The sequence below is a fragment of the Sinohyriopsis cumingii genome, chromosome 11 (genome assembly GCF_028554795.1).
Source record: "Sinohyriopsis cumingii isolate HCF-2022 chromosome 11, ASM2855479v2, whole genome shotgun sequence".
NCBI classification, from domain to species: Eukaryota; Metazoa; Mollusca; class Bivalvia; order Unionida; family Unionidae; genus Sinohyriopsis; species Sinohyriopsis cumingii.
In genome coordinates, this window is record NC_142971.1 from 65900842 (window position 1) to 65916239 (window position 15398).

The 15398-nt window shown below is 34.1% G+C and overlaps 1 protein-coding gene across 1 annotated transcript in view; it reads right to left on the minus strand.

Moving 5' to 3' along the window:
- LOC149788601 (histone acetyltransferase KAT2A-like) overlaps positions 1 to 15398 on the minus strand; it is an 81594-nt gene that overhangs the window by 37731 nt on the left and 28465 nt on the right. Inside the window, exons 6-8 of the mRNA XM_089974659.1 lie at positions 10113 to 10304; positions 6663 to 6799; positions 265 to 423 (exon numbers count right to left, since the gene is read on the minus strand). Coding sequence (XP_089830785.1) covers positions 265 to 423; positions 6663 to 6799; positions 10113 to 10304 — 488 coding nt within the window. The remainder of the gene's footprint in view (positions 1 to 264; positions 424 to 6662; positions 6800 to 10112; positions 10305 to 15398) is intronic.

The following is a 15398-nucleotide window of genomic DNA, read 5'->3' on the forward strand; positions in this document are numbered from 1 at the left end:
TTTATTAATACCACAGTGATAATATTGGTCAATATGTACCAGAAATGGATACTGTGATTTTCTATTTTGCTTCAGAAATATGCTGTACATATTCCACTTTTGGACCATTAATGATATCTTGAAACTAATTATCTAATTTGTTAAAATACTCAAGGTTGTTAAATTTTTATGGTGCTTACAACTCCATTTATAACATCTCTGAATTTGGCATCTGAAATTTACATACATGTGAACAAAACATTTCTTTAAAACTGTAATCCTTACCAATGGATTCCTGAGACTTAGACGGGTGTCGTGTTGGAATAAGGCCAGGGCTGACGTTGATGGATGTAAAATCTTCGATCTGCCCAGTTCCTGCTGGAATGCATCCAGTAGAAGTGAACCTATTCATACCACTTACTCCTGTTCCTGTAGGTGGGGAACCTATTGCAATGGAACATCAGGGAAAATATATAACAATGCATATTAAAGCTACATTTCTTTAGGAAACCTGCTCTGGAATAACGGAAATGTTTCACATAGTTCCAACTTATTATTCATAGCAATATAGCCCAACAAATCCATCAAGATTGTCTTTTTCATTTTGTGTGATATTTATGAACAGATTTCAAACAGAAATAGCACTGTATCGGTTCCATTCTTTAGGAGGTCATCTCTTTTCCACATCATTAAAGGATGGTCTCTTTTGAAAGGGGGACATCATTAACAAAATGTACAACTGCGGTGTATGGTATAGTTGCTCTTATTAGGGGTGGGGTGGGGTGACCCCTCCTGAGGGCCTTTCAAGATGCAGACTAATGCACTATGAAGGGCTTCAAAGTACTTACAGAATCCTTCATATACACTAGCCCTAGCACACTTGAAATATAACTGCCTATATGGCATGATTATATATACCTGTGATAGAAACCTTCATGAAGAGTGGGCTAGAATGTCATTATGTCTGATGGGGTTGCACATCTTAAATAACTTGCCATGTGATCTGCTCAATCAGTCATTATACATATATTTATTACATACCCATTTAATTTCCCAACCAGTCATTATACATATATTTATTACATACCCATTTAATTTCCCAACCAGTCATTATACATATATTTATTACATACCCATTTAATTTCCCAACCAGTCATTATACATATATTTATTACATACCCATTTTATTTCCCAACCAGTCATTATACATATATTTATTACATACCCATTTAATTTCCCAACCAGTCATTATACATATATTTATTACATACCCATTTAATTTCCCAACCAGTCATTATACATATATTTATTACATACCCATTTATACATATATTTATTACATACCCATTTAATCTCCCAACCAGTCATTATATACCCATTTAATCTCCCAACCAGTCATTATACATATATTTATTGCATACCCATTTAATCTCCCAACCAGTCATTGTACATACATTTATTGCATACCCATTTAATCTCCCAACCAGTCATTGTACATACATTTATTGCATACCCATTTAATCTCCCAACCAGTCATTGTACATACATTTATTGCATACCCACTTAATCTCCCAACCAGTCATTGTACATACATTTATTGCATACCCATTTAATCTCCCAACCAGTCATTGTACATACATTTATTGCATACCCATTTAATCTCCCAACCAGTCATTGTACATACATTAATTGCATACCCATTTAATCTCCCAACCAGTCATTGTACATACATTTATTGCATACCCATTTAATCTCCCAACCAGTCATTGTACATACATTTATTGCATACCCATTTAATCTCCCAACCAGTCATTGTACATACATTTATTGCATACCCATTTAATCTCCCAACCAGTCATTGTACATAGATTTATTGCATACCCATTTAATCTCCCAACCAGTCATTGTACATAGATTTATTGCATACCCATTTAATCTCCCAACCAGTCATTGTACATACATTAATTGCATACCCATTTAATCTCCCAACCAGTCATTGTACATACATTTATTGCATACCCATTTAATCTCCCAACCAGTCATTGTACATACATTTATTGCATACCCATTTAATCTCCCAACCAGTCATTGTACATACATTTATTGCATACCCATTTAATCTCCCAACCAGTCATTGTACATACATTTATTGCATACCCATTTAATCTCCCAACCAGTCGTTATACATACATTTATTGCATACCCATTTAATCTCCCAACCAGTCGTTATACATACATTTATTGCATACCCATTTAATCTCCCAACCAGTCGTTATACATACATTTATTGCATACCCATTTAATCTCCCAACCAGTCGTTATACATACATTTATTGCATACCCATTTAATCTCCCAACCAGTCGTTATACATACATTTATTGCATACCCATTTAATCTCCCAACCAGTCGTTATACATACATTTATTGCATACCCATTTAATCTCCCAACCAGTCGTTATACATACATTTATTGCATACCCATTTAATCTCCCAACCAGTCGTTATACATACATTTATTGCATACCCATTTAATCTCCCAACCAGTCGTTATACATACATTTATTGCATACCCATTTAATCTCCCAACCAGTCGTTATACATACATTTATTGCATACCCATTTAATCTCCCAACCAGTCGTTATACATACATTTATTGCATACCCATTTAATCTCCCAACCAGTCGTTATACATACATTTATTGCATACCCATTTAATCTCCCAACCAGTCGTTATACATACATTTATTGCATACCCATTTAATCTCCCAACCAGTCGTTATACATACATTTATTGCATACCCATTTAATCTCCCAACCAGTCGTTATACATACATTTATTGCATACCCATTTAATCTCCCAACCAGTCGTTATACATACATTTATTGCATACCCATTTAATCTCCCAACCAGTCGTTATACATACATTTATTGCATACCCATTTAATCTCCCAACCAGTCGTTATACATACATTTATTGCATACCCATTTAATCTCCCAACCAGTCGTTATACATACATTTATTGCATACCCATTTAATCTCCCAACCAGTCGTTATACATACATTTATTGCATACCCATTTAATCTCCCAACCAGTCGTTATACATACATTTATTGCATACCCATTTAATCTCCCAACCAGTCGTTATACATACATTTATTGCATACCCATTTAATTTCCCAACCAGTCATTATACATACATTTATTGCATACCCATTTTAATTTCCCAACCAGTCATTATATATATATTTATTGCATACCCATTTAATTTCCCAACCAGTCATTATACATATATTTATTGCATACCCATTTAATTTCCCAACCAGTCATTATACATATATTTATTGCATACCCATTTAATCTCCCAACCAGTCATTATATATTTATTGCATACCCATTTAATTTCCCAACCAGTCATTATACATATATTTATTGCATACCCATTTAATTTCCCAACCAGTCATTATATATTTATTGCATACCCATTTAATTTCCCAACCAGTCATTATACATATATTTATTGCATACCCATTTAATCTCCCAACCAGTCATTATACATATATTTATTGCATATCCATTTAATCTCCCAACCAGTCATTATACACATATTTATTGAATACCCATTTAATCTCCCAACCAGTCAATATACATACATTTATTGCATACCCATTTAATCTCCCAACCAGTCATTATACAGATATTTATTGCATACCCATTTAATTTCCCAACCAGTCATTATACATATATTTATTGCATACCCATTTAATCTCCCAACCAGTCATTATTACATACCCATTTAATCTCCCAACCAGTCATTATACATATATTTATTAGACAGCCATTTAATCTCCCAACTAGTCATTACTACATACCCATTTAATCTCCCAACCAGTCTTTATACATATATTTATTACATACCCATTTAATCTCCCAACCAGTCATTATACATATATTTATTACATACCCATTTAATCTCCCAACCAGTCATTATTACATACCCATTTAATCTCCCAACCAGTCATTATACATATATTTATTACATACCCATTTAATCTTATGATCTGGCATTTGATACAGATGTTCAATCTGTAATTCTTTACAGCACATTCTGAATTGCACACCTAAAATTTCCATATTGCACACCCAGCTTGAAACTATTTATACAAGTTCAAATATCAAATAATAGTCCATTTTAAAATATCTGGAATGATTTATTACTACATATTTAAAATTATTCCACGTTTGGACAAAGCTTTATCCCATGCTTAATTCTCAAGATCATTCCACTATGTAAATTATCTAAAATACCAAACAGAACTCAAATCCATTTCAGCTTCAGAGTTTCTGAAATATCAATACTTTTACAACCGTTATATACAGTGTTAGCAAGATTGCAGTGGAACAATGTTTACATTTTAAATTCTTGCAAATGTTGAATTAGATAATAAAGAGATGAAAAGAAATCAATACTGCAATATTATTACAAATTTTCTTGTTAAAATATATCCAAATGAACATTAAAATCTAGTCCACATGTTTGAAAAAAAAACTGAATCCTTTTCTTAATTTTGTGCTTACATTATCAATGCATCAATAATTAACTGAAAATATAAAGTAGATAGTTTGAATGTACTATGAATGAATGAGCTTTCTGTTTAAAACTGAATGTATATTTAATCACTGTAGTTTGTAAAATATGCCCTGAAAGTTGCTTGAAAGTAGAGTGTCTCTTCAGTAAGTAGAGTGTAAGAAAAGGTGCTATTTTCTGGTCCAAAAACCTATGTTCCATTTAAGAAGTGAGGAAAAATATTAACTTTCATGTGACTGCAGATTAAATCTATGTCCCATACAACACTTTTAAAAATTCAAAGCTAAATAGTAAATACATATATGTAATACAGACAGACTGATGATGCAGCTACCGCAGTACATACATGGGCTTAGCCATGGCTACATATTAAATGCCAGCTGTCTAGTTTATCATTTTTTTTAAAGTATACATTAAAATATTGTTTAAAAGAATGTGAATAAAGAGATCTGTAATAAATACAAAATCACACAAGTCTTCCAAGTCAAGGGGAAAGAACTAATTTGACATGGTGTAAAGACAAAGTCTTGGTCTGATTGACTAAACTACGTTATAGTAAACTCATTTTTTCTGCCTCCTTAAAACAAAACACATGTAGTTTTGTCTATATAGAGCACTGTGCACTGTAGCCTGCTGGGTTGTATTTTGAGCAATTTATGCTGAGACTTTGTGACATTTGTTCATCAAATCTGACATTTCCTAAAGACGTTTTGTAAACAAATTATTACTATTGCTATGTATATTTAATTTGTAATGTTTATTAGTTACTTTTTTATTATTTTTATTTCATTATAATCAATGGATACTTGCATTTTGAATATGACTTCCAAAATCAAATACGTTTTCTACCTGACCTGAATCATTTTTTATAATTCTGTAAACAACTAATACATACCTACAATTTTTTTTATTAGTATTGGCTTAATATTAGGATGATTATTAACAGAAGTAAATATATTTATCTAGATCTGAGACAAGGACATTATATTTTCCATGTTCTTTATTATAACTTTAGTAACAGACCTTCAAATTGTAACTAATTTCCAGAAGGAAATTTTACATTAGATAATAAGTTTTTATTAGAAAATGTTAATTCTGACCTGTGGTCAAGCAGATAACTATATGATCATTGCTTCTTTTAGAAATTATTTACTCATGTTATAAGAGCTGAGAAGAATCGGTTGCATTATTGTTGTGCCCAGTATTTCATTTGGGCTGGAATTTATTTATTCAAATTATTTATTCACTGAAAATACATAGTTCTCATCATTCTAAAAGTTGCTGTTGTTGTGGGGTTTAATGCCATTTTTCAGCACACGATAGGTTATGCATGGCAGCCAGTATTAATGGTGGAGGAAGGACCCAGGAAAACCCCAGGAAGAATCACCGGCCCACGAGAAGCTACTGGCAAGCTTTCTCACATACCAACATTGGCCAAATCCTAGACTTGAACCCACGCAGACAGAGGTGAGATGGCAGTGATCCATAACGGAGAGCACTCGAGGCCCCCCATTCTAAAAGCATATTCTTGGAAAGAAACATTAACTGGAAGTTAATTAGAGTGAAATTCAAAAAAGGATATATTCTTGGATTGTATATTTGTAATTCAACAATAGACTGTTGGCATATCACCATGACTACCCAGGAAAAAAATAATGTTATAGTAGAAAGTAGAGATGTGTCTGTAGCCTTTGTTTATATCATGGTCATCGTAAACAAGCTACTTTTCATGGTTATCTGGTTCTTTCCAAGGTTGATCCAAACTTCTACTTCTAATAAAAATTATACACAAGTTCAAATGAACATTATCAAAAGTCAGTGAGAAAGGAGAAAAAAAAAAAATTCCCTCCATGTGTGATGGTTATCATTGAAAATTCCAAAAATAATGAACATACTTGAAACATTTGCTACATGCGCTGCTTGACGCATTATCAGAATTAATGTTGTCCTTCATCACTCAAATATGTAGGAAGTAAGAAGGAAATTGATATTTTCCATGACCTAATAGCTAATTATTTATTCAGGTTGATTTGTTTCTATAATCAAAGTGCAATATATGTGATATTTGAACTTAAACCAAATGTTTCACTTACCATCAACTGGTTTCAGCAGGGTGTGTGTCGCAGCTTGGGACTGGGTGGGAGAAGTAGGAATATTGGTCTGTGAAAACTCTGGGTCCCATATAGGGGAGTTGTTGCTATATACCTCCTCTTCAAGCATGGATAGAAACCTGGACAGAGTTCAATAACAATTATTATAAGTGATACTAACATTTTAGTTTAATTTTAATCATGTTATTCATACTAAGAAACCATAAATTACTTTGAAGTCGATCATGGTATGGGAAATCTCAAAATATGCCCTCTGTTACACAATGACTTTATAAACATCTTTAACTTTATCCTACCAGGTATACATAGTGATCCAGGTTCAAGATTTCATTCTTCAAGAAGAATCTATACATATTTCTTGAATAGAGCATATGTACAAGTAACTGCTATTTTAAAGAAAACAAATTGCCAATTTAAAGTATGGCTTCTTCCATGTACATGCAATGATCTACACTTTTTATAATAATTTATGAAAATGTATAGAATAAGCGACATGGCACAGTTCTCCATCATTATAATATGGCAGTCATTGTGCATGATTACTCATTGTGTCATGTAAATGAGAATTGCCATATGTATGGAAAAGCTATATATATTGAGAATAGCATAATATACCTAACCATGGTATAGTGGGTACAATCAAGACTTTTTCAAATAATGGTGTTCTGAAATGGAAATGAAGCCATTAGACTAGGTGTCATCTTGTTTTCTCATAACACATTGTTGTGCATTGGTATGATGTTGATCATGGCTCCATAGCAAACAGTGCAATATCCACAACTGAGTTATAACAAGGCACCTTATAACAGGTGAGGTGTAACGTGGACATCTCCAAGCTATGGACATTGTGTAAGAAACTTGGTTTGGTTTATTTGTTTTGTGGGGTTTAAAGCCATTTTTTATGATAGGCTATACATGGGCAACCAGTATATCTGCTGGGGATGATCCAGTTAAGAACCACCAACCCAAAAGATTTTTTTTTAAACGTAGCTTTAACAATTTTTCAGTCATATCGCTATGATGTCTGCAATGTGGCAGTTTATAGTGATGTGTAGCACTGGGGCATCATGCTGCAGACATGTAGCATGATGTCCCACCCAGTCACATTATCCTGACACCAGGCCGACCAGTCCTAACACTTACCTCTTAATGCTGAGCGCCAAGCAAGGCAGCTGTTAGTACCATTTTTATAAGTCTTTGGCATGACTCAGCTGGGGATCGACAACACGACCTCCCGCATCTGAGGCTGACGCTCTAACCACTAGGCCACCGGAGCGGTCCCAACCCAAAGGAAGGTTCTGGCAAGCTTTCTCACATATCCAACAATACTTGATCAGGGCTCAAAATTAGTGGTAGTCCACTAGCTCAAAGCCAGTAGATTTCCTGTCGGACTAGTAACTTTCATAATATTAATAGTCCAATGAGCTAGTAAGTTTCAGTTATCAATAGTCAGTGTTTGTTTATGCCATTCCCTAATAAAGACTTGACTTCAGCAGATGTTTTGTAGAATCAAAGCAGTGGCCATTGTAAACCCAGTCATAAAATATTAGCATGAGAAGATGAAGTCTATTTCTGCCTTGGGAAGGTGTGTTTCTATAACAAGAAACCATCCAATTTTGTGCATTTTGCTTAACAGCACAAATTATGGTCGTCATTAGCAACAGAAGTTTGGTAACTGATCCTAATTAATCTGATAATGAATTAAATGAAAAAAATGACATGGTATCACACTTTATTCACTCGACCACAGTAACAAACAAAGCAGTATACCACACAAAAGAACATGGCAAAAACTATTTCAAAGAAATTAGTCCGCACGGTTTTTTGTTTACAGTTCTTTTTTTTTCTCGCTAGCCAAACACTCCAAAAGTCACAAACAGGAAACTGCCTATTTTACATTTGCATCAAAATAATTATAAGAATTAGATAAGTTTATTATGATAACATTATTGATACATCCTTTCCATACAACTACTTTTTCTATGATAAGAACAGTTTTTATGTTTTTTCCCTTACAAGACCAACAAATAATTGAATACACGTGGAGATATCCAAGCTGAATGCCGTACATTTGTTGGGAATTAAGATCTCTGAGCATGGGCATCTAAGATTTGAAAATTTTCCGCCTTATTTCAACAATACATTATGGTCCAATTAATTAGGAACAATTACCAAACTTATGACTGATGAGACTGTAACTGAAGCTGTTAAATACCACACACATATCAGTCAGATAGCTTCATTTGATGGGAACACATCTTTTCCAATCTGAAACTAACACTTATCTTCTGATGCTAATATTTTATAACAGTGTTTTACAATAGCCACTGCTTTGATCATTCAGAACATCCGCCGAAGTCAAGTCTTTTATAGTTCTTTAGTTTTTTAGTTCTAGCCATTTAATTTCTTGCTCTTACTTTCTTATATAAAGGACACTGTGCCATTTCTTTTCTTACTTTTGATAATCTGCATCAGCCATACTGTAACATCTCGTATTTCAAAATGAGGCACAATTCCCTCCTTATAAGACAATCAAAATGTGGCCACCAGAAAAAAAGCAAACGTTGAATGAAAATGACATAAAAGAGTGGAATATTTCTTATGATAGGGAAAAGCGTAATTTAATGTTCCAGAAGACATAAACAAAAGACAGGGAATGGCTGAATTATGATAAGGAAAAGAACATTATGCAGTGTAACTGGTGTACGCCATTCCCAAAAACAAACTCAAAGAAAATACCCAGTTTTGTTGCGGATTTAAAATTGAATCGGTAAACGTACATGAAAGCTGTGTGACATTGTTTTGTGGACAGGACTAGATAAATTTCTCAGTATACTTGTCCTTCTGGCTACAAAAAAATTTGTGTTAAATTCAAGTCCTGTTGATATACCCAGTTATACAGGTACCAAAGGCAGTTTCTGTATGCCAGGTATATCTTTCATTCAATGAACACTCAACATACGAGTTTAAGTACTAAATATTGTATTTATCAAATTCTATGACAGGTAGAAGTGTCATCAAAAAGAAACTAAATGCAACAGTTTTATACTGATACCTTGTCAATACTAACCATAGCAAAAACACCTACACCAGAAAAGTAATACCAGTGCCTGCAGGTAAGACAAAATATGTAGATAGTGTATTATGATCTACATGGATCTAATAAATTATAAATTAAAAATAGGGGCCCCTGAGTGGCCTAAAGCGCTCTCCGTTATGGATCACTGCCATCTCACCTCTGTCTGCATGTGTTCGAGTCTCGGATTCAGTTAATGTGGGCATGTGAGAAAGCTTGCCAGTAGCTTCTCGTGGGTTGGTGGTTCTTCCTCCACCATTAATACTGGCTGCCATATATAGCCTATTGTGTGCTGAAAAATGGCGTTAAGCCATACAACAACAACAAAATAAATTAAAAATACATTCTCAAGTTACCTTGGAAAATGTGTCAAGACAAGGGTCTTTTTCTCTGATGGCATCTTATCTTTCTCAGCTCGGAATTTGTCAAGGAGCTGTCTCCTCATTGTCTGGAAGACAGACCGTAGCAGAGTTCTTCCAAATATCAATGTTGTCTCATATCTTGGCAGACTATCACAGAATGCTGGAACATGGCAGTAGCACATCCACCTAAAGACAAAATTTAAAAAAAAGTACATCTCACAACCACAGTGATATCAACTTGCCTCTGTATAGCTTTACTAGTCTCCAGTAGCAATTATGAACATATTTATACAGAAAATAAATTCAGACTGAAGTGATCTTCACAATAAAATGTTGGTCCCTTTCTAACTTGAGTTTTTATTGTCTTTACAACTTAGCTTTTAGCCTGTTCTGAGTTCAAAATTTAAATGTTCATGTGTTACTATAAAGCGAGTATTGTCCTCACATATTGTCATACCACCTACCTAGCCATTCACCTACCCACCTACCTTCCAACTAACTGGATATATTTGACATGAAACATGTATACAATACTAAATGAGAGGTACTATAATGAATTTATTTAAAAAATCTGTTTAATACTGGGTTTTTTAATTATATTTTTTTAATAAATATTCATCTAAGATTCTGCTTGAGAAGTTATTACCACTGTCCACCCCTAGATGGAAAAAATTTCTCAGTGAAAAAGCAACCTTGGAGTGTCTGTCAGCAGTACAAACATAGTTCATGTGTGAACAATTAACCTGATCTCACAGGAAAAGCATGCATCATGTAGTCAACTCATCTAATTCCTATACTCACTGACCTGCACAATGCACAGTTTTACCTGCTGAGGGTAACTATCACAAAGTAGATCCATTAAAATTGAAACTACCAGAGAATGAACATATTTATTCCTACTCCCAACTGTATGGGTCATAAAGGTCTTCTGAGTAAGCTAGGATGTGTATAGGTTTAATATGGATGAATCTCTGTGATAAAAAACACAAATAATTAACCCATGTTAGTAAAGCATAAAATGCAAGTCACAGTGACCTTTGGTTGTAAGGTGTAGGTCTAAAATAGATCCAGTTATCCAATTTCATGATTGGAACATAAACAGCTCCCAAATAATGAACATTTTAATAAACTTTTTTAACAAAGTCACTAAAGCAAAAGCCAATAAATTTTGAAATCTACATCAGTTATCTTTATTGGTATTGGTGCATTACTAAGAGATGTGTATGCAACCATACAGCTGAATGATTCAAGCATGAGCAGTTAAAAAATCAAAACTGAATCAAAGTCGCTGCAATGTGAAATATGGGTCACAGTAATCTACTGTTAGCATGTACTCATCAAAATGCATACTGTCACCAAGTTAGCATGATAGTGTACTCATCAAAATGCATACTGTCACAAAGTTAGCATGATATTGTACTCATGAAAATGCATCCTGTCACCAAGTTAGCATGATATTGTACTCCTTAAAATGCATACCATCACCAAGTTAGCATGATATTGTACTCCTTAAAATGCATACCGTCACCAAGTTAGCACGATATTAGCATGATACTGTACTCCTCAAAATGTATACCGTCATCAAGTTTGCATGATATTAGCATGATATTGTACTCCTCAAAATGCATACTGTCACCAAGTTAGCATGATATGTACTAATCAAAATGCATTCTGTCACAAAGTTAGCATGGTATTAGCATGATATTGTACTCATCAAAATGCACACTGTCACCAAGTTAGCATGATACTGTACTCCTCAAAATGCATACTGTCTCCAAGTTAGCATAATATTAGCATGATATTGTACTCCTCAAAATGTATACTGTCACCAAGTTAGCACGATATTAGCATATTGTACTCCTCAAAATGCATACTGTCACAAAGTTAGCATGGTATTAGCATGATACTGTACTCATCAAAATGCATCCTGTCACCAAGTTAGCATGATACTGTACTCATCAAAATGAATACTGTCACAAAATTAGCATGGCATTAGCATGATACTGTACTCCTCAAAATGCATACCGTCACCAAGTTAGCACAATATTAGCATGATACTGTACTCCTCAAAATGCATACTGTCACCAAGTTAGCATGATATTAGCATGATATTGTATTCATCAAAATGCATACTGTCACAAAGTTAGCATGGTATTAGCATGATATTGTATTCATCAAAATGCATACTGTCACAAAGTTAGCATGATATTGTACACATCAAAATGCATACTGTTTCCAAGTTAGCATAACATTAGCATGATACTGTACTCATCAAAATGCATCCTGTCACCAAGTTAGCATATTGTACTCCTCAAAATGCATACTGTCACAAAGTTAGCATGGCATTAGCATGATACTGTACTCATCAAAATGCATACTGTCACCAAGTTAGCATGATATTGTACTCATCAAAATGCATAGTCACCAAGTTAGCACGATATTAGCATGAATATTGTACTCCTCAAAATGTATACCGTCACCAAGTTAGCATGATATTAGCATATTGTACTCCTCAAAATGCATACTGTCACCAAGTTAGCATGGTATTAGCATGATACTGTGCTCATCAAAATGTATACTGTCACCAAGTTAGCATGATATTGTACTCATCAAAATGCATACTGTCACCACGTTTAACTATTATATACGAGGTAAAAAAATAATAATGTGGCCATGAGTTAAACAAAAACTTAACCTCTGCAAGTACTATGCAAAATGTTGGTCACAATGAACTTCATTCATTGCAAGGGCATGGCAAGGATGCATACAATCATCAAGGGTTTCATGATTCTAACAATAACAGTGCTTATGATTCAACCCAAGTTAGTGAAGGACGATAAATGGGTAGAGATTGTTTTTCAACTTTCCATTTTAAACATTCTTCATTAACACAGATGCCCCTTGTATACTGCCTTCTTGTTTTAGCTTACATGTATTTTTTATGTACATGAAAGACTTCTTATTACATGAAAGACATCTTATCATTGGACATTATAACAATTTCTATTCCATTTTCTTGAGGATATGACTATTTGATAATAATGATAATGATGATTTACAGTAACATTTCTTAATTTTTTTTATTTTGATTTATGGAAGACAGTTTTCATTACCACAAGGAGTTGAAATGATGACAGCATCAAATGTAAACATGCAGACAGCATCAAACGTAAACATATACAAACGGTCATTTTTTTGCTGTGATTTCAGATTGAATTCCAGTAAAAGTGGTGATTTAATACCTCATTTTTATTTACTACTTCTGACAATTATCAACAAAGTAAAATGTATCATTACACGTATGAATGTTTACATGTTATTCTTTTATGAGGAATGTGTAAAACTATATTTAAAAACAGCTTTATTAGCAAAAGACCCACTATATGGTATTCTAATGTCAAGAAGCATGTCAAAATACCTTGCTGTTTCTTGCTCTCCACAAACATATTTAAGAGTGTGTGTGACTTGGATTTTTAACGTAGCTTTAAAAAAATTCAGTCATATTGCTACGATGTCTGCCATGTGGCAGTTTATAGTGATGCCTAGCACTGGGCATCATGTCGCAGGCATGTAGCATTATGTCACACCCAGTCACATTATCCCGACACCAGACCAACCAGTCCTAACCTAACCTCTTAATGCTGAGTGCCAAGCGAGGCAGCTGTTAGTACCATTTTTTAAAGTCTTTGGTATGACTCGGCCGGGGATCAAACCCACGACCTCCTGCATCCAAGGCAGATGCTCTAACCACTATGCCCTAGAAGTGGTAACATACTTAGAAAAACTCTGCACTGGGTGTTGCCTAATAGTTACATATAAATTTAAGAGAAATGTATGCAATTCTTGCGAGTGAAACACCTGTCACCATGTATGAATATCAATATACATACTTGAGAAAATCTTGGGAGTATGCTGTTTTGCAAAATGGTGCCTGAGCTACACACAAAAACTTAACAAAGAAGGTACAACTAATATACAAATATGTACAAAGTTTGCCACCTAAGGCTATTTCCCAGGGGGTAGGTACTATTGTGTGTGTGTGCTTTACAGTGTGCAGACATTAGGAGTAATACATTAGCTCTTTTTATAAATGAAAGTTAAGAACCATGTCACGACATAGTGGTAAAAGTTACTGTTAAAAGAAGACTGACAAACTTCATGCTTACATTACTTATGTCAAACAAGTTTTCAACAGCATAACCCCTGATCCCATGGCATTACCCAGTGGCAGTGATGGTCAAAGAAGAAAGGTAAGTCGGTGCTCATCCTATTTCAATATGAAGTGAATCATGAAAGAGGTTCTTGAAATTTAAGTGCCAAAATGTAAATAAGTGCTTCACTTCCCAAATTTTACAATTCCAATCATGGGTATATCTAGGGACAAGCCTGATGCACTGATAAACAAAACCGCTTCAGCCATAGACATGACCAGGGGGCAACAGTGATGCACAGGTACATTAATATATGTGGGTGCTAAAAAAAAAACATATCCTGATGCCTAAGGCTCCTCTAATTTCAGATGAGGTCCATCCTGTATTCTAAATGAACAGCCCATCAAGCTTATAGAAAAACAATCTAATCTGCCTGAGAAAAGTATGATAGTGCTGAATGCTGAATTTCTTTTCAAGTTTTGGAAGACTAGTAAAGTTTTTAATATATATTCCCCATGCATTTGTGAAGATCATCTACCTACCTTAATTATATATAAAAAAATCTGTAAATAATGTGTACAAAGCAAAGAATGTGACCTATAGATGGGGAACAGACTGCCTAGATTATTTATAATTACTGCTCACCTGGCATTAACATAAATGTTATTCAATTGGCAGTATGACAAAACTATCGTTTTGAAGGATCTACCACAAATACCAGTTTATGGTTGAAATCTCATGCTTTTGAATATAACAGATACAATTTTCAAAACTGAAGAAAAGAAAAAGAAATAAAACAATGGTATTTTGACTCATTCTATCCATGCATTACAGAAACCAACAATAACTAGTCTACCAGGAATAAAAACTGTTACTGTCACAGCAGTTGTTGTGACCAGTGCAATGACGCCTGTCTGAGTAACTGGATTAAGGCTAACAAGTGTACACAACAAGCTGTTAATTCATTACCTTATTGTTGTAATTTGGAGGGTTTTATAGCTGAAATTTACTGCTTTTGAACATTAACAGATATCTGTGATGAGTCTTTGATTAAAAACTGACAGTCCTTTGGTGGCGGTGAGATGAAAAGTAAAGAACGAAGAAACTATGATTTGGCAGAAACACTTGA